Source organism: Globicephala melas, chromosome 13 (genome assembly GCF_963455315.2).
Source record: "Globicephala melas chromosome 13, mGloMel1.2, whole genome shotgun sequence".
Lineage (NCBI taxonomy): Eukaryota > Metazoa > Chordata > Mammalia > Artiodactyla > Delphinidae > Globicephala > Globicephala melas.
The window spans coordinates 50,656,555-50,675,540 of NC_083326.1; the positions used below are offsets into that span (position 1 = coordinate 50,656,555).

General features: G+C 42.8%; 1 protein-coding gene across 4 annotated transcripts in view; it reads right to left on the minus strand.

Annotated features, from left to right (window-relative positions):
- Positions 1-15,071: 15,071 nt before the first annotated feature.
- Positions 15,072-18,986, minus strand: part of GATA6 (GATA binding protein 6) — a 30,129-nt gene continuing 26,214 nt past the window's right edge. For 3 of the 4 annotated variants that reach the window (XM_070046989.1, XM_070046990.1, XM_030842566.3), the window contains one exon: positions 15,072-16,524. In XM_070046989.1, the coding sequence (XP_069903090.1) occupies positions 16,357-16,524 (168 nt within the window). In that variant the 3' untranslated portion in view covers positions 15,072-16,356. The remainder of the gene's footprint in view (positions 16,525-18,986) is intronic. The other variant, XM_070046991.1, reaches the window with a different exon arrangement.

Genomic DNA, 18,986 nt, shown 5'->3' on the forward strand with positions numbered 1-18,986 from the left:
CAAATGGATAAAAAAAGAATTTAACAGGCTTTATCTTACTGGCTGCCCCATCTTTGGCAAAGCTCAGGGCTCACATATTCAATTGTAGTTGTTGTTTTTAACATATATCTTTAGAGCAGTTTTGGGCAAAATTGACTGGAAAGTACAGAAAGTTCCCACGTACCCTCGTCCCCATACACGCACAGCCCCCCACTGCAGACGTCTGCACCCGGGTGTCACATCAGTAACAACCCCTGAACCCCTTCATCACCACAGCCCAAAGTTGACATTAGGTTCACTCCTGGTGTCGTGCATTCTGTGACAGATTCCGTTTTCAAGGAAGGAAGCCTGCAGAAGGGGATAGGAAATTCACAAACCAGTCAGTAAGCAAGGACTCCGCTCTCCACAACCAGAACACCCTTCTGTCATTCTTAGTGTGATGCATTTCTTCTTCAAGCATCAAGCCAGGAAACACTTGATGTTTATTAACACGTGGGACGAGTTTTTTTGTTTTTTTTTTTAAGTCATTTAAACCAGTTTCATGTGAATATGTATCCCCTGAGAATCTTATTAAATCCAGATTTTGCTTGAATAGGTCTCAGGGGAGCACCAAGATGCTCCTACAAGTCCCTAGGTGACACCCATTCTGCCAGACCACACCTTGAGAAGCAAAACTCTGGCTTCAAGCTGTGTTTGCAGGGCGGGGAGCTTTCCAGCTAAGTGGGTTTGGGTTAAAATCATAGCTCAGCTCTGAAGGGAGAGGAAGAGAAGGGAAGGGAAGGGAGAAAGAAAAAAGAAAGTGTAATTTGGGGTGTTATCGACTTCATACTTTATTGAGAAAGAACTGTTTTCTACAGTTACTATTCACGATTATCATTATCCCGTAAAAAGGAAAGAATATTTTAATGCCAAATAAAAAAATATATAGAACGGACATAATCCTAGAATAAAGGGCATCCTTAAAATTTTTAGGTTTATGAAAAACTCAATGGTATCTCCTTATTTTTCTCATTTTATTGCAAACCAGCAATCAGAAGTGATCACTGGTTCTTAATCTACGTTGAGTCACAAGTGCCTTTGAAAATCTGATTAATGAACCTTTCCCCAGAAAAATGCACATAACTATATTCATATAAAATTTCACATCACCTGCTCTTAGCTGACAATTTAGCCTCTACCTGACTCACTAATGACTTTATCCTCCGGTCATCACTAATGGCTCTGAGGTCCTCTGTAAGCTGTAGTAGTCTCAGGACAAGATCCCACACTCAGGCCCTGAGGCTGTCAGGACTAGCCTTCTGCACAGTGGCACATATTTTGATGAGAGGAATAACAAAGATGGAGCTTCTTATTCTGTTACCTGGACCCTGCCCATCAATGATACTGCCAAACCCAAAAAGATCTCCCCAGAAAAGCCCCAAGCCCAGAAGTTCATCTGAGCCCGGGACCAAAAAGCTCCACCTGGTAGTTTAAGGTCTTTGGAATCTGGGAGGTAGACCAGGGAAAGGGAGGGTCCCTCCAAAACAAGATCAAGGAACACAGATTTAGGTCCATCTGGGTCTCACATCCAGATCATTCTCAAAGTCCTATGGAAGAGGCAGCAAAACGTAAGAGAGCTAAAATTCAGTCCAGATTCAGCCTGGCAGGCAAGGGTGTAGGAGTCGGGTGAGGGGCACCTAAAAATCCTAGAAACCGTGTCTGGTGACATGGGAAATGAGGGATTGCCAGGTACACTCATAAAGAGATGTGTGTGGGTGACATCATCACTGCTCTTGAGTGATGAGCAATGGAAGATGCTTCTTGACCTTGAGTGGCAGGTAGACATCAATGCTGCTCAGAATGGCCTCTCAGCCACCTGTCTGAAGATGACCTAACCTACCTGCACCATCCAAACCCCCAGCTTGTAGTTCCCAAGGTCACCCATGCAGAATAGATGAAACCATTTACAACATCCCTCTGGAAAATGCCGGACAAGGAAGAAGAGAATTCTTGGTTGAGAGCCTCAATTCTGCATTTTAAAGAAAGGAAAATCGTATTTGCCACTTACCCTTCCATCCCTCTTCCTTGAAAGGCCTGAAAAGGTCAAGTCCCTCGTCTGTGCTGCCAAGGGGGTATTGCTGCTTCCTCCAGTCTGTAAGGGTTCCTTGCTCCAGCATCACAGAACTCAGGAAGGATCGGGTAGCTAAATGGATGTTATTCTTGGAAATAGGTCTCCCTATATGATCAACCCACTTTTTGGCAAACAGAAATTGGGGGAAATCCTTAATAGTGGCAGGGGTCAGAGAGAGGTTAATGAATAGGTTTGGGGAAGTAGGGAATCTTTCAAGCAACTAAAGCCATCTCTTACCTGGAGAACGTCAAAAGAGGTGATAATTTTACATATTTAAATGTAAATGTCTGGTGGATTCAGACATCTGGCTGTGGGTTAAGTTAGCCACAGGTAACTGAAAACTGCCCCTCTGCCCCACAAGGGGTTCAAAACTACTGGTAATGCTCTATTTCTTAAGCTGGGTGGTGGGTACCTGGGTATCTCATTATTGTTATAATTATTCTTTAAATAGATTATATGCAACATATATGCTCTTTTGATTGTATATTTCATTAAAGTAAAAAATTTCATCTGAACAGTCTTCTCTGTTTCCATTGTCCTCTCTACCTGAAGTTAGCTGAATGCCAATTACTAGACCAGATTTGAGAGAGTATCTTTTCTGTGTCTTTAGGTCTCTCCCTCTGTACTTCTTTCCTTTGTTTGGCTTCCTGTTTCCTGACCCTGCTGGAATGTGAGCAGTGAACCTTCAAGAATTTGTGAACAGGACTTGGGCCAGTCCCAGCCTTTGTGTGTTCAGGACAGAGGCTGGGCCACCGGGACCCCTGCCCTCCATGACCAAAGGGAGAGACAGACCAGGTGAGCAGAACGGAGGACTCCCTCCTGGGGGCCCGCCTACCGTGGCCTCCACCCAGGTGAGAGTCAAGAAGCTGTCGGACAGGTGACAAACTACATGGGGGGGTAACGTGGGGCAAGGGCTCTACAGAAACACCCACTCAAGGCCTCTTTAGCGCTCTTTTTCTCCCTTTTCTCACCATATAAATGCCAGCCATCCACTGTAGGGAAAGATCCAGAGTCTGGTGAAGGAGGAGCTTGCCTTTCCACTTCGGAAAAGAAGAGAAAGAACCCAAAACCCTTAGCCCTTGGTTACAATCAGCTCTGTTGGAAACGTCTTCATTTACTCCACGTAAAATTGGACTTGAGACTGGTGTTGGTTAGTAACCAACCTGAAGAAGATGTGCATCTAAGGGTACACGTGACACCAAGTCCCCACTGCAGCTATCTGTGAAGTGTCCATTACAATCACATTTAATGAGGTGACTTTTGTTTTGGGTTTTGTTTTTTTTTTTTGGTCCTGCCGCGCGGCTTGTGGGATCTTAGTTCCCCAACCAGGGATCGAACCCAGGCCTCCTACAGTGGAAGCACGGGGTCCTAACCACAAGACCGTCAGGGAAGTCCCCATTACAATTACATATAGGATGCAGTGATGGGACCCCCAGCCACAATCAAAGGAAAGAATAACTGAGAACCTATCTTCTCTGAAGAGCAGAAAGGTTGAAAGAAAGTGATTAATGGTAACTAACAATAATTTAGGGCTTGAATGAAACCAGGTGGAGAGAGAGAGTGAGCCCATCCTGGTCCAGCACAAATGATGCTGTAAAAAGGGTTGTAAGGGGGCTTCCCTGGTGGCGCAGTGGTTGGGAGTCCGCCTGTCGATGCAGGGGACGCGGGTTCGTGCCCCGGTCCAGGAAGATCCCACATGCCGCTGAGCGGCTGGGCCCGTGAGCCATGGCCGCTGAGCCTGTGCGTCTGGAGCCTGTGCTCCGCAGCGGGAGAGGCCACAACAGTGAGAGGCCCGCGTACCGAGAAAAAAAAAAAAAAAGGTTGTCAGCCCTTGTGCTCAGTCTGCCAGAGGGCGGTGTGGGCTGGCCTCAGGGCCCCAGCACCGTGGCACTTTCCAGGCAAGTCGGGGCTTTTCTCCCGTACCCAGAGTCCTGTTTCTAGTTAGTTAGTTAGAACACTATTTACCGTTATTTCTTTCACTGATGGTATTCTAAGTCTTTTGATGTAAAGTTGTATATATATATATTTTTTTGCCAGTGATTAGTTTTGTTTTCTTTTTAACTTTTTATTTTATATTGGAGTATAGCCGATTAACAATGTTGTGATAATTTCAGGTGCACAGCAAAGGGATTCAGCCATACATATACATGTATCCACTCTCCCCCATAAAGTTGTATTTTAAGTAATTTTTTTTCAATATACGCACCTTTCGAGGCCTTGGGGAGAGAGTGACAGTGATTAAAAGCCAGGATTAACTAACTCAAAGATGTTGACTCCAACCCTGGGATGGCAATCTCCACTCTGATGCCTCCCAAAATTGTTCTCAACTGAAGGTTCTATTTTTAATTACTTACATTGATAAGGTACTTGAGAAAGAAAACAGTATTTCTTGTAATGATTCATCACTTCTTCCTAGAATGGAAGAACGGCCAGTTCCTAGAAGACAGACCGTCTGTTGTAAAAGTAAAGCAACATGACTTAACCCTCCTTTTTCACATTTGACAAGCGCAGAAGGTGACCACATCCTGATGTGGGGTTCTTTTTTTTTTTTTAAGAGAAGGCAAACATTGACATCTCTGAAAGTGAGCATCTTGCCTCAGACTTACTAGTGGCACTGCAGGGTTCCAGAACATCAGAAAAAATCCAAGGGAAGAGAAAGGAACGCACTTTTATTTCAAGTTTACCCCATGCCAAGTGTTATGCTTGGCAGTTCACACACAGCATTTCATTTAATTTCATGACAACCCTGTCGTGACATCCCATTACTCCCATTTTATAGGTGAGTAAACTGAGGCTCAGGGAAGTTAAATTCTATGACCAAGTTCACACAGGTGGTAAGTGGAAAAACTTAGGTTTAAGTCCAGTTCAGTCTTCTTCCAAAGCCTTGGTTCTTTCCAATATACTTTACATATTGCTAAACTTCAAGAAAATGAATGCAAAGGGTGTGGCTACCTATAATTACCCTGGAGTCTACCTATCCCTTACCCTGGAGCTTCCACTATGAACATGTCTTTTTAATGAGACATACTTTTTAAAATATTTTTAATCGAAAAAATACCTATGGGGACTTCCCTGGTGGCTCAGTGCTTAAGAATCCACCTGTCAATGCAGGTGACACAGGTTCGAGCCCTGGTCCAGGAAGATCCCACATGCCGCGGAGCAACTAAGCCCGTGTGCCATAACTACTAAGCCTGCGCTCTAGAGCCCGCGAGCCACAACTACCGAGCCCCTGTGCCACAACTACTGAAGTCCACGTACCTAGAGCCCGTACCTACATCTCCGCAACAAGAAAAGCCACTGCAATGAGAAGCCTGCGCACCACAACGAAGAGTAGCCTCCACTCGCCACAACTAGAGAAAGCCTGTGCACAGCAACGAAGACCTAATGCAGCCAAAATAAATACATAAAATAAGTAAATTTATTTTTAAAAATTGTCTTAAAAAAAGAAAACAAACTTATCGTTACCAAAGGGGAAAGGAGAGGGAGAGATTAAGAGTTTGGGATTAACAGATACACACTACTATATATAAAATAGATAAACAAGGACCTACTGTATAGGACAGGGAATTGTATTCTGTATCTTTTTTTAAAATTGTCATTTATTTGCAAATAATATAATTGTCACCATAGAAAATACAAGACAACCTAAGGATCTTTTTTTTTTTTCTGGCTGTGTGGCATGTGGGATCTTAGTTCCCCGACCAGGGATCAAACCCATGCCCCCTGCATTGGAAGCACAACATCTTAACCACTGGACCGCCAGGGAAGTCCCTCAATATCTTGTAATAACCTATAGTGGAAAAGAATCTGAAAAAGTATATATATAGGTTATAAATATACATATATATGTATGTTTTATATATATATATAACTGAATCACTTTGCTGTACACCTGAAACTAATACAATACTGTAAATAGACTATACTTTAATAATAAAAAAAAAAAGAATGCAACATAGTTATCTTGCCTGAGTCTCTAGCAATAATTCAGACTCAAGGCTCCAACATCAACTCAACCTTCAGACTCGGCAGCCCCCAAAATAATCGAGTGAGCCAATTTTTTTAAAATAAATATCTTTAGATAAGAAGAAAGGAAAGAGAGAAAGAAAGAGATAGATATCCACACACAGAGAAAGAGACGCATATGTATATATATATATAAACGTACACATATGGTTCTGTTTCTCTGGAGAATCCTGAAAGATGGAGAATGAATGAATGATGTTGTTCTAGGCTGCACACAGGAAGCAGAAAGCAATGAGTGTCTGTCTTGTGAAGGCATCACGCTAGCGCCATGCCTGGGGTTGCAAACGTTGCTCCTCTCCTCACAAAGCTGAAGTTGAGTGAGGTTTCAAGGCTGATGCCATCAGCCTTGCCATCAGGTGGTAACATTGCTCATCCTGAAATAAGGATACTGAAGCCTGGAGTGGTTAAGTAACCAGGTCAAGCCACAGAGCTGGTATGTAGAGCCAGGATCTTAACCCAGGTTTTCACGGCTCCAAAGTCCACCGTGTCCCCATTTCATCAAGCCTCTGATTTATCTATAACATCATGAAAGTCAAAAGGGGAGGCTTCGGGAAGAACAGAGTGGGCCACAATGTCAAATGCTTGAAAGAGGTCAAGGAAGGAAGGCTGAACTGGGAGTAGCTCCTTCCACAGCCCCGATCCAAGATATAACTAGCAACCAAAGGCTTCCTACCGTCAGTTCCAAAATAAAAGAATCTCTCGCCCATTTGTAAATGAGGGGAGGCACCTTTGGGAATTTCTCTTAGAAGGACCCAACTGGAAAGTCCATCACTGAATCTAGTGGTATCAAAGAGTCAGAAACGTTCATTGTAGACTCAAGTCATTAACAAAATGTAAATGGAAGAATAGAATTTTTTTTTTAAAAAAAAGGAAGTCCTAGTAAAAGTACAAAGAATAATAAATGTGTAAGAAAGAGTAAATAGGATAAGAGTTATAGAAATGTTAAATATCGTGTAATCAAGCAGTGTGTTCCACAGGGACCAGTTAGTATTTGGCTTTATAAGTGATGGGAAATATACAGGAGGTGCTCCCAGCATGATTTTCCATGAAAAAGATGCCTTTTGTTCTCAAAATACAGGGTGCTCTGAATTAAGTAGAGTGGGTTTACAAAGTTCATTCAACTGGAGTCATCTCTCTCTCCCAGCCAGCCCAGCTACTGGTCATTGCCCAGCTGATTGGAGCCAGAGATCTCCCCTCTGCCAGATTCAACACGAGGGGAGAATGAAGAATGCAGTCTCTTATTTACAAGCTGTGAGGCCTGCAAAAACTTTGCAGAGTCTATCTCTCCATTTGGTGATAACTGATCTCCAGGGGCTCAGAAGGGGAAGCTGTTTGGGTTAGCAAGTGTAGGTGTTTGTCCCGATTTCCTGCTCTCACAATGCTTTCACTTATTCCAGCAGATGCAGCCTGATGATTCACTGGAGACCAATGGTCATTTGTGCTGCTCCCTGGAGATAACTCAGAGCTGGTGTTTGGGGATGTACGCAATCTTTGAAAAACCAGACTGGCCCAAGTCTCAGTAGCTTGTTAATTCCTAAACTGATGAATGAAGCAATGCTCAGAGTAGTAAGAAGTTGCCAGGCTCTGCCAAAGGCCAAGCTTTTGCTCACAGTGGTTGGTTCTCAAGTTTCACTCAGTGATCTCTCAGCCTAGCCCAGAGCCAAGACCATTGAGCAAGGACTCTGGAAACCCAGGTTCCATACTGATACACAGGACTTAACCTCTCAAGACTCAGTTTCCTCAGCAGGACCTCAGCAAGGTCCCTTCTATCTCTAAAGGTGTACGAAGCCATGATTTAAGTGAACAAGTGCACTTATGTATTTCCTTAATCAGACAACACCAAGAGCAGGGGTTTCCCACCAACATCCAATACACCGGCCGTGCAAGTAGAAATTGCATATTGCCCCAGAAAATGCAAGAGAATCAACTGAAAAAAAGATATCAAAATTCAGAATGATTCTGGGAAACAAGCTTAATATACTCAGCATACCTAACAACCAATGAGAAGAGTTATACTAACATCAAAAAGTGTAAAACACCTAGGAATAAACTTCCCTGGAAACATGCACAAGATCTACATGAAAAAAAGTTTAAAATGTTAATGAGGGACACAGAAAAATATTTAAACAAATGAAAACACACACTTCATCTTGGACAGGAAAACTTAACAAAATAAAGATATTAATTCTCCCTAAGTTAATTTAAATTTTTAATATTATCCTAATAAAAATACCAATGGGACTTTTTTTTAACTGAACGATGGTTCTAAATTTTGTATGGAAAAATAAATAAACAAAAATAGTGATCAAACTCTTATTTTTAAAAAGATTAATAAGAAGGCGCTAGCCCTCTCAATACATTGCAAAGTATGATAGTCAAAGCAATTTGATATCAAAGCTTGAATAAACAGATTATTGATACAGAAGAGAAAAATCCAGAAATAAACCCAAATATATATAAAAATTTATATTAAATATATATCCACATAAGAATTTATACAAGAATACATAGACATATGAGAATCTACATTTTTTTAATTCCCATTTTGAATTAGTGGGAGGTAAATAGATTATTCAGGAAATGACACTGGGACAATCAGGTTGCCATTTGGAAAAACATAAGGTTGAATATATGTACACTCTACATATTACAAACAACCAAAAACAAAAATTCCAGGTGAAAACAAAATGTAAACCTTGAAAGCAAAACCACAGAAGTCCTAGAAGAAAACATGGGATTTTTAAAAATAATCTTAACAGTGGAGAAGGTTTTCCCAAATATTATACAAAATTCCAACATCATAAAAGAAAAGATAAACTGAATTACCTTTAAAAAAAGAAAAGATCATCATGATTTTTTAAAAACGTAAACAAAGTCAAATGAAAAACCAGGAATAAATATCTTTAAAGTATATTTCGGACAAAGGGCTAATTTCCTTCATGCAAAGAACTTCTCAAATCAATGAGATAAATAACCCAATAGAAAACGGAAGTAAAAATATGAACAGAAATGGGCAAAGAGTTCACATAAAAGGAACTACACACGGCTCTTATCATAAGAAAAGATGTTCAATCTCAGTCACAATAAGATAAATGCAACACAACTCTCAGAGATACAGAATTGACAAAAACCAGAATGTTGGATAACAGGCTCATTTTACTAAGGAAAAATAGGCACTCAAAATTGCCTGAGAGTGCAAATAGGAAAATCCTCTAAGAGCAATTTGACAATTTCTATCAAAATTTAAAAAGTAGAGATACCCCTTGACTCAATAATGCCACTTCTAGAAACTCATCTGATAGGTATATTTGTATATGAGTGAAATGACACAGATATGGGATAATAATTGCAGCATTGCTTGAATAGCAAAAGATTGGAAACAAATGTTCTTCAGTAGGGCGCTGATTAAATAATGAACTACTCAGATATACTAAGTGAAAAAAGCAAAGTGCAAAGCAATGTGTACTGTACACTACCACGTGTGTTTAAAAAATATTGAATATTACTTACATATGCTTGTATATGCATGGATAGTCAATGCATATAATCAATACAAAAACTAAGAAGTTTTATCTGGGACAGGAACTGAGTAGCTAGGAAACAGGCATGAGAAGGGCAATTGTTTTTCACTGTACTCGCATTTATAACTTTTAAATTTTGTACTATTCAAGAAATTTCAATTAACGCAAAGGCCCACAAACTGCAGATTCTTCAGCCTTACACAGGACCTGCAGGATCAAATTCTCTGGGGAAGGAGCCAGGGGCTGCAATTCTAACAAGCACTGTGTGTGATTCTCATGCAGAGAAGTTTGAGAAGCCCCAACAGAGAGCATCATTGGTAATGCAACGGGTAATGCAACTTATCAAAATAATAATAGCAACAGTGATGTAAGCAGTAATGAACACGTATTTAAAAAGATAAAGCCTAAGACACGACTGCCAAAATCTTGCACAAGTTTTCCTGAAAAAAAGTGCTCTGGCACAGCGTAGCATAGAAAGAGTTTACACCACGACGAAGTATTCCTTGTTCTCGCTGGTGTTTGGCTTCAACCACTGTTAATCATTTCACTAGCTTTTTATACTTTGCAAAATGCTTTACCCTAATCCTTTGAAATAGGTAAGAGCATAACAAGCCTTACTTGAAGTTACAGGAAAAAGAGATAAGTGAAATGTTCAAAAACAGCTCACCTCCAAATTCACTACTTTCCAGCTAACAACTATGAACCCAGCTTCCGTGTTCTAAAGAAACTCACGTCTAGAAGAAACGTATACATTTACTAGGTTTCTTCAATCTAGGCATGGCTTGTGTTACAAATCACAGTTGTGTATTTCTGAGATGCTAGGGGAGAGAGAAAGGGCATAGCCCCAAGTCTCAGACAGCTCTGGCTCCCCCTCTGTGTTCTTCAATTTATTCCCCTGTAAATCAAGGTGAAAAAACAATATGGTGGAGTGATTAAGAGCATGTGCTCTGGAGCTAGAATGCCTGGGCTCAAATCCCAGCTCTGCCACTGTGTAACCTTGAGCAAGTTACTTAATTTCTCTGTGCCTCCACAGACACATCTGTAAAATGGGGATGGTACCACCTCACTCACTTGGTATGGGGATTAGATAAATCAATACATGTGCAGCACTTTGTATAGAAACTGGCACATAGTAAGTGCTAGATAAATATTTGCTATTATTATTTCAGACCAGTCTTGGCGTACTAAAGGAAAAGAATTCACAAAAATAACGGTAAACCCAGGGAAGGGGTGGAGAGACAGGGAGGAAAACTCTGTAATGGCTAAAGAGAAGACACAGAAGGCAAACAACAATGAAAAGTTGGTTGTTTCCAAGAAATAAAAAACCAACTACAAGATATTGAAGCAATGGGCCAAGCAAAGCAAAGCTGTTTTTTCCTAGTTCTGTGGACTGCTCGGCAGCCAGACGTTTCCATTTTCCTGTCTGGGTCTGTATCGCTGTATAAGTTTTATGTCAGGAGCCCCAAACCAAGCAGGTTTGGCGTTGGGGGTGGCAGCACCTCTTACCAAGCCCCTGTGCTCATAAGTAGGACCAGGACTGTCACCCTCACTGTCCCCTAAGGCAACAGAAGGGCTTTGCCTCCACAGAAAAACCCGAGGTGGTGAAGGGACTGAAAGCGCTCAAAGGGAATCCCAAACCCACCAGCTTCCTTGGTCATGGACTCAGGGAGCCCAGAGCAGACCACAGACCCACCATCACTTCATTGCATACAATCTGCACTTGGGACTCTGGGCAGCAAATGCAGATGGAAGGGACCCCTGAGACCACACTGCCTGATTTCTCCATTTTACGGTTGCTGTGGGGACTGAGGTGCAGAAAGAGGAAATGACCTGCCCCAAAGTTCAGTGATACCTAGATAATTACCTTACCACAGGGACCACTGATAACTGAACTAGAAGCCCTTCTACTAATTATGCATTATTTCATCTTTAATTGCCATATTTTAGCCATTCTTAAAATGTTCGTTCTTTAAAAACAAGAAAAAGCCCACTACGTAAAATAAGTATCTCGTGAAAACAGTGACTTCAACTGTGGAAACATCCCTTCCCTGTAACAGCTGCTGAGCAGGAAAAACGGTGAAGTAGCAGCTGTCCCCCTAGTTCTCCAGGGCAGATTTGGGAGATGCTATACAGTGCTTGGAAGTGTTGTCCACTCTGACCTGAATCTCAGAGCTGCACCTCCATCAACCTAGTTTTCATTTCGAAGCTGTTTGGAACTACCAACCATAATTTATTTATCCAAAGTTCCTATGAACTTACTTAGGCTCTTATCCTAATATCTTAACCAACCGAAAACACCGCATGATTCCTTTCCTCTGCAGGTCCTCACAGCCATCACTTTGTCCCTGACACACCCTTCCTCAGAGGCCACCGCAGAGAGGTCTGCTCAGAACCAACCCCAGCTAAAGAGTCAGCCACACAGAATCCATCCTGGGGTCTCAACTGGACAGAGCTGCAGGTACCAAATTTTTGTCCATGGACTGTGTTTTGAAAGATCTGGCCTAGCAAATTTATTTATTTATTTATTTTTAACATCTTTATTGGAGTATAATTGCTTTACAATGGTGTGTTAGTTTCTGCTTTATAACAAAGTGAATCAGTTATACATATACATATGTTCCCATATCTCTTCCCTCCTGCGTCTCCCTCCCTCCCACCCTCCCTATCCCACCCCTCTAGGTGGTCACAAACCACCTAGCTGATCTCCCTGTGCTATGCGGCTGCTTCCCACTAGCTATCTATTTTACGTTTGGTAGTGTATATATGTCCATGCCACTCTCTCACTTTGTCACAGCTTACCCTTCCCCCTCCCCATATCCTCAAGTCCATGCTCTAGTAGGTCTGTGTCTTTATTCCCGTCTTACCCTTAGGTTCTTCATGACCTTTTTTTTTTTTCCCCTTAGATTTCATATATATGTGTTAGCATATGGTATTTGTTTTACTCTTTCTGACTTACTTCACTCTGTATGACAGACTCTAGGTCCATCCACCTCACTACAAATAACTCAATTTCATTTCTTTTTAGCAAATTTATTAATATTTGTTTCTCCTTTTAGATAATCAAACATATCTGACGGCCCATCAGAGCTTCCGAACAACAGAAGGTAACTCGTTTTGTCACCAAACTGACCTGCTATTTCAACCCAGAAACAAAACGCACTTTAATGAGCCTGAGCTGCCTTATTCTGAATAAATGTTTGATTCCCTGCTCTGCCCTCCCGCCCTCTCTCCACACACCTTCTCAGAGTCACGGGGATCCGAAGACCCCGTGGACAATGCCGGTATATATACTGGAGCCACCACACTGCCTCGAACTGAAAGCAGCCTGGAACCTGGCAGAGCCAAAGACTTGCTGTATTGCCCTCCCAGCAGCAAAATTTATCTACAATCTGAAATTACATCAAATTTCCAAGGACTGGCGAAAACATTTCCCATGAGCAAGAAGTTAATTTATTTGCAGGGGAAAATGAATGGTTCCTCTGCTTTCCTGACCCTCCCATAGGCACCGGGAAACAACACGAAGTGACCCTGAGGAGAGACCCCAGACAGAGCCCTCACTTATGTAAGATGACCTAAAATCAACCAGGGCTGACAGAGGACATAAATTCTGCAACACACAGTAATGGGTCTGAGGAGTCTCGAAGCCAAGATCCAGACTGGACCTCTATTTAAATGTACTCCCTAGGGCTTGCCTGGTGGCGCAGTGGTTGAGAGTCCGCCTGCCGATGCAGGGGACACGGGTTCATGCCCCGGTCCGGGAAGATCCCACATGCCGCGGAGCGGCTGGGCCCGTGAGCCATGGCCGTTGAGCCTGCGCATCCGAAGCCTGTGCTCCGCAACGGGAGAGGCCACAACAGTGAGAGGCCCGCGTACCGCAAAAAAAAAAAATAAATAAAATAAAAATGTACTCCCTAGTGAGAAATAACTTGTTTTTTTGTATGTTATACTTTGGGGGAGGAGTGCTGAAATTGTGTATTTGGAAAAAATTATCAAACTTATGCCTTATACAATTACAGGTAAACAAGTTATTGAAAAGGCCCAGGTTAGTGGAGTTCATTGTGTTAGGACAGGCCACAAGAAGCCCTCTCCCCCTCTTTCTGCCCCTTGTAATTTATTTCACAAATTCCTTCCACTTTGTGTTCAAAAAAAAAAAAGAAGAGGCACTTTAGAACCTAATGGCATCTTAGGATTAGAAGAAGCACTGTTTGCGACCATCCCCAGAAAAAAAAAAAAAAAAAGATCCTTTGGAAGACCCAATAAGAAAAATTCATTTTCCAATCAAAACATATTAACTCTAACATCTCCCAACCCACCAGAAAGCACTCAAAGTAATGAGAACCGTAAGAAGAGGAAGGGGGGGAAAAATGAGTCAGTCGGGGTAATTTCCTTCTGCTGTTGACCATCCCTGTTCTGTAAAACAATCTGCCAAACTCAGACTAATATCTCTGAAGCAACCATCTCTACCACCACCTGGGCTGGTGGGGATCCCTCATTTCATTCTCCCCAACTTTGTTCAAAAGTGCAGGTAAGCCAAGGGACATCAGACTCTCACAGGCCATAAACTTCAGATACTCCACATGGAGTAAGACATCCAAACACCCATGTGCTAAGAGCTCACGCCACCCTCCTTCAAAGTCAAGTCAACACTTAGTGCTGGCTATGTGAGGAAAATGAGAGCTGGGTAACTTGCCCAAGGTCACAGAGAGCACAGACTTGAAACCTCGTGGTCTGACTCCAGACCCTGCTTTCTTAACCACTGTCCCAGCCCACCATAGGGTGTCAGGGTACAAGCGAGCTTCACCGACTTCCCCAGACACACACGCGCACACACACACATCCCAGGCCTGAGTCTGGCTTCCAGCACCACCCCACCACAAAGGAAGACGTCCCTTCTCCTGATTCAGACTGGACGCCATAGACCGCTGTAATCAGTACATGAAAAATGAGCCACAGTTAGGGAGCCAAAATGAAACGCCATCATTTTGTGTTGTGAAACAGCCTCCCGATTTCCTGAAATCCATGCAGCAACATAGAAGAAACAAAGGGGCTGTTCAAATCATTTTATATCTTCGGCTGAATGTAAAGACTTTAACTTCAGATGAGCTTTGAGATATCACAGCACTTTGTAAAAGGGAGGAACTAGAAAGGAAATCATTCTGTTTCTGGGCCACAGAGTATTTTTCATTCAGAGGAAAAGAAACTCTGGCTTTTTAAAATGTTTTTAAGGATTGATCCTAAACAGAATGCTTATAATCGCAGAAATGTCTTATAATACTGGGTCCTTTTCACTTATAAAGTTGTCCCCAATGCAAGTTGAAAGTTGATAACTTGACTCCATGTGCCAACTTCAAATGAACCAAGGTATAAAACAGCTCCAAAAGGACAATTCATTGAAAAGAAGGCCGTAAGGCAATTTGCAAACATCACATGCACTTGCTTTATATGAATAGCTATAGCCACATACAGTATCAAAATGAAACTATAAGGGAAGGAATTCACTGTACAGAAGACAAAACAATACCCTTTTTATTTTTAAAACTCTGGTGAAATAGGTTTCCATATGACATCCCATTTTTTAAAAAATTAACGTAAACCAACCTGCCTGTGGGTTAGTCACGCTACAGAGACCTCATCATAGTGTGTACAGATGCCTAGAGTATTTACAAATGTTATCTGTTAGGTAGTAAAGTTTTGTTGCCATTTTTCCAGCACATATTCCACAGTAAAATAAAGGGGAGATATTGGTGTTCTTGTACAAAAATTCTTAACAAATGGATAAGGCAATTTACCTGAGAGAAGATTTGTTCTTGAAATATTTCTCTTTTCACAATTGGAAATATAGAAATGGGATGTAGTTGTAAAAGAAGCATAAGAATGTCTAAGTTTACATTTTTTCTTTTAAATTATTTAAGTACCATTAAGTTAAAATGTTTACATTCATTATAAAAAATGTTGTTAAATCTTATGCAAATGATTTAACACTGATTGCTGCAACGCAAATTGCACTTTTAAAAAAAATTATTGTATACATGGAAGAAAAATATCTTTTGTTTGCTACCCTGTTTACAAATTCAGACTGACTTCAGGTCAGTCACACAATATGAACTTTGAGAAACGTCAGTCACAGTGTATGTTACAGTTACGATGCAGTCCTGCAAACCGAGTGATATTTTTGACAGGAGACCTCAAGAACCGACTCAGCCTCCAGAGGCGTGTACCAAACGAATGGTCTTCTCCACGAACGCATGTGAAATCTGGGGGCGGAAAAGGTATGAAGAAATTCTGGAATAGCCAAAACCGATCAGAAGACGCACAGGAATTGGGGCAACACACATAAAACTTTTGTTTAAAAATCTCTCTCAATATTCCTTAGCAGGCAAGGCCCCGGTTCCTAGTCCAGGTTTCTGGAAGTGGCACACTGGACATCAAATCCCCTGGCCGACCCCGGAAGTGGCCGTGGCTGGGGAGGCTGTGGGCTGCTCTGGCCCTTCTCCCGAGCCGGTCCATCTTCTCCCTGGGTCTTCAAGACAGGGCCAGGGTGCTAAAGGCTGAGCAAGCCTCACGGGAGATACATCTCTTTCAAATAAAGGCACGGAAATCCTGTGTCAGAGGAAGATGTCCAGTCGGCATCCTCAGCCCAGTCCGGACTGCTTGCCAAGAAGATCACGAAGGCGGTCCCACGGGCCCCGGCTGTGTCCTCCTCCTGTTACCCGTGGCCGCTCAGGCCAGGGCCAGGGCACACCAGGAATCCTGTCTCACCGACGACGTGACTTCGGCCGGCGAGGCCAGGCTGACGCCGATGTACAGCCCATCTTGACCTGAGTACTTGAGCTCGCTGTTCTCGGGATTAGCGCTCTCCCCTGCTCCAGACATCACTGAGGCGCCTGCCTGATGGAACAGGGGGACGGAGAGGAGAGAGAGAAGGGGAGAGACAGTTACCAATAAATTGTCAGGCAGCTGGTCCCTGCTAGGTAAACATTCGGGGACAAGTGAGACGGTAGCACAGCTGGCAGAGCTGCTCCCTGGGCGGTACGGTGCCATTGACCTAACTCGGGCGATTTCTGCTCTTAGAAACAGCGTCCTATTCACGTCGTTAACTCGTGGCAGGAACCACCAGGCAAGATGCGCAGCTGGACGCAGGGAGGAAAGGGGAACTGGAGGTGGCCTATTTGTAAAAAGTGCCAAACACTCAGATCTCCGACAGTGAAACAAACCACACCACGTAGGTCAACAGGCCATAAGGATGCCCACACAATCTAATCACTGCAAGAGAAAAGGCAGAGCATGGCGCGTACACACACGCGTGCGCGCGCGCGCGCGCACACACACACACACACACAGCGGAACCACGAGGCTTAGCAGTTCTATCAAAGTCTGAGAAGGCAAGATACACAGTTCAGCAAGACCTGATAAATGAAATTTTTGAGCCCTGACTTCATGGAAAATTAACCCATGCATACACAGGCTTTAATTCTTCCCTAAAGCACAGGCCGTGTTTGAAGCAGACCATGTGATAAAGAAAACGCTAACATCCTATATCTGTCATGATCGTGGCAATCATTTCTTGAAGCAAAAGGTCACCTTTCTCTTGTTTCATTCCTTCCTTCCTTCCATCCAAATAAGAAAAGCCAAATAGCAAACATGATATAATTTAGTAAAATCAAACCAAAATAACTAAAATCACGTTTAGACTATGGTTGGAGAAAACAGTTGCATTTGACTTTTTTTTCTTTTAAATCCAGCCATAATCACATACTTGTAAATCATGCTTTCTTTCCTTCTCAAAGCTCTGAAGCCCATTATTTCTTCTGAGCTTTCAGGGTTCCATTCCATAAACTACTGGACACTTGTTTTTTAACACAGGTAGAACATCTTGTACTTTTCAAAGCATTCCTTTTCTACATTCACAATCCCATTAAATCCTAAAACATCCATCTGTCTGGCCAAGTTGACGGTACATCCACTTCAGAGAAATACAGGGCCCCAGACACTGAGCGAACTGAACGGAAGGGCCCCAGCCCCTCCGTGGCTCCACTCAGGAGCCTAGCAGTCAGCGTGGTCCTACCCTCTCCCAGAAAAGATCTGGTTTTCTCTCTGACCCTCACAATAGCTGTATGGGACTGAGAGGTAGGATTTTGGGAAGTGTGACCATGGAACTTCCTGTCCACCCATCCCAATTCCCTCCCAGCTGGACAGACCAAGTGTGGCCCCACCACAGGTAACGAATCCTTCCCTTTCCTAGCAAAAATGAATGTTTGTGCAAAGCCAGCAACAGTCCCTACCCCTGCCCCCAAACTTCTTTTTAAATAATACAAGCTTAAAGATGTAAACCAAGGGCTTTGGGTGCCTAAAAAAGCAAATTTCACAAACTCACTGAGATGTCTAAAATTTAAAATAGATTCTTGTGAAATAGATGAAATAATCCTGTCCAACAAACTAAAGCTATGGATTTAGTTACACGCACAAATACGGTGATTACTTTTAGCTCAGAACCTCGGCTATAAGCAAACTCAACATAGATCCAGATTTAACCCCCAAAGAAATACACAAAAGGATGCTATTCAATTACAAAAAGGGTCTTCATTTTAGAAAAGAGCTATCATACAACTAGTAGAAAGAGTGAGCTCCCTTATAAATGACTAATGTCATACCCAGCTTGGTATTATCTACCTATTCCCCAAAAAGGCACATTTGCATTTATCTGACTAAATCTGACTTCACCACAGCAAGTGCTATTTTCTGAAATGGAGGGGGTGCCTGGACTGACCCAGGAAGCAGCCCACCTCAAATGGCCAGAAATGCTGAGACAGCAGAGGGGTCTGCCGTCACCACAAGTCGCAACAAGAAACATGAGCAGGGCACCTCGGCCCCGGGGCCAAGTCACTCCCAGGTTGTGTGGGGAACTAGGACACGCACGCACTCGAAAGTAAGACCACTCAACAGTTATCATGAGTTTATGAGTGTCTGAGACAGGGAGGTAGAACAAGAGGTCAGAGAAGGAATCGCAGAGGGGAAAGGATGCCCGGGGACAGCCACAGGCAGCCTGCACGGTAGGACCAGCATGGACTTTCAAATTCTACCCTGGTTCAGCCACCCACCTCCTGAGCTTCCTCCTTGGGAAACTGGCCCTACCTCAAGCATGTTTCTGATGATTAAGTGAGCTAATGTGTGCGGGCACGTCAGAATGCCTTGCCATGTTAAATATTCCATGAAGGGAAGCTATTGCTGTGGGTGAAGAAAGGGTGCTCAAAATTGGAAGCATGCAGGATGTGGAGAGGTCTGTTCACAAGACAAGACAGCTGAAAGGGAAGGATACTAAGCAATGAGTCAGAAAAGATTCTGTGGGAGGG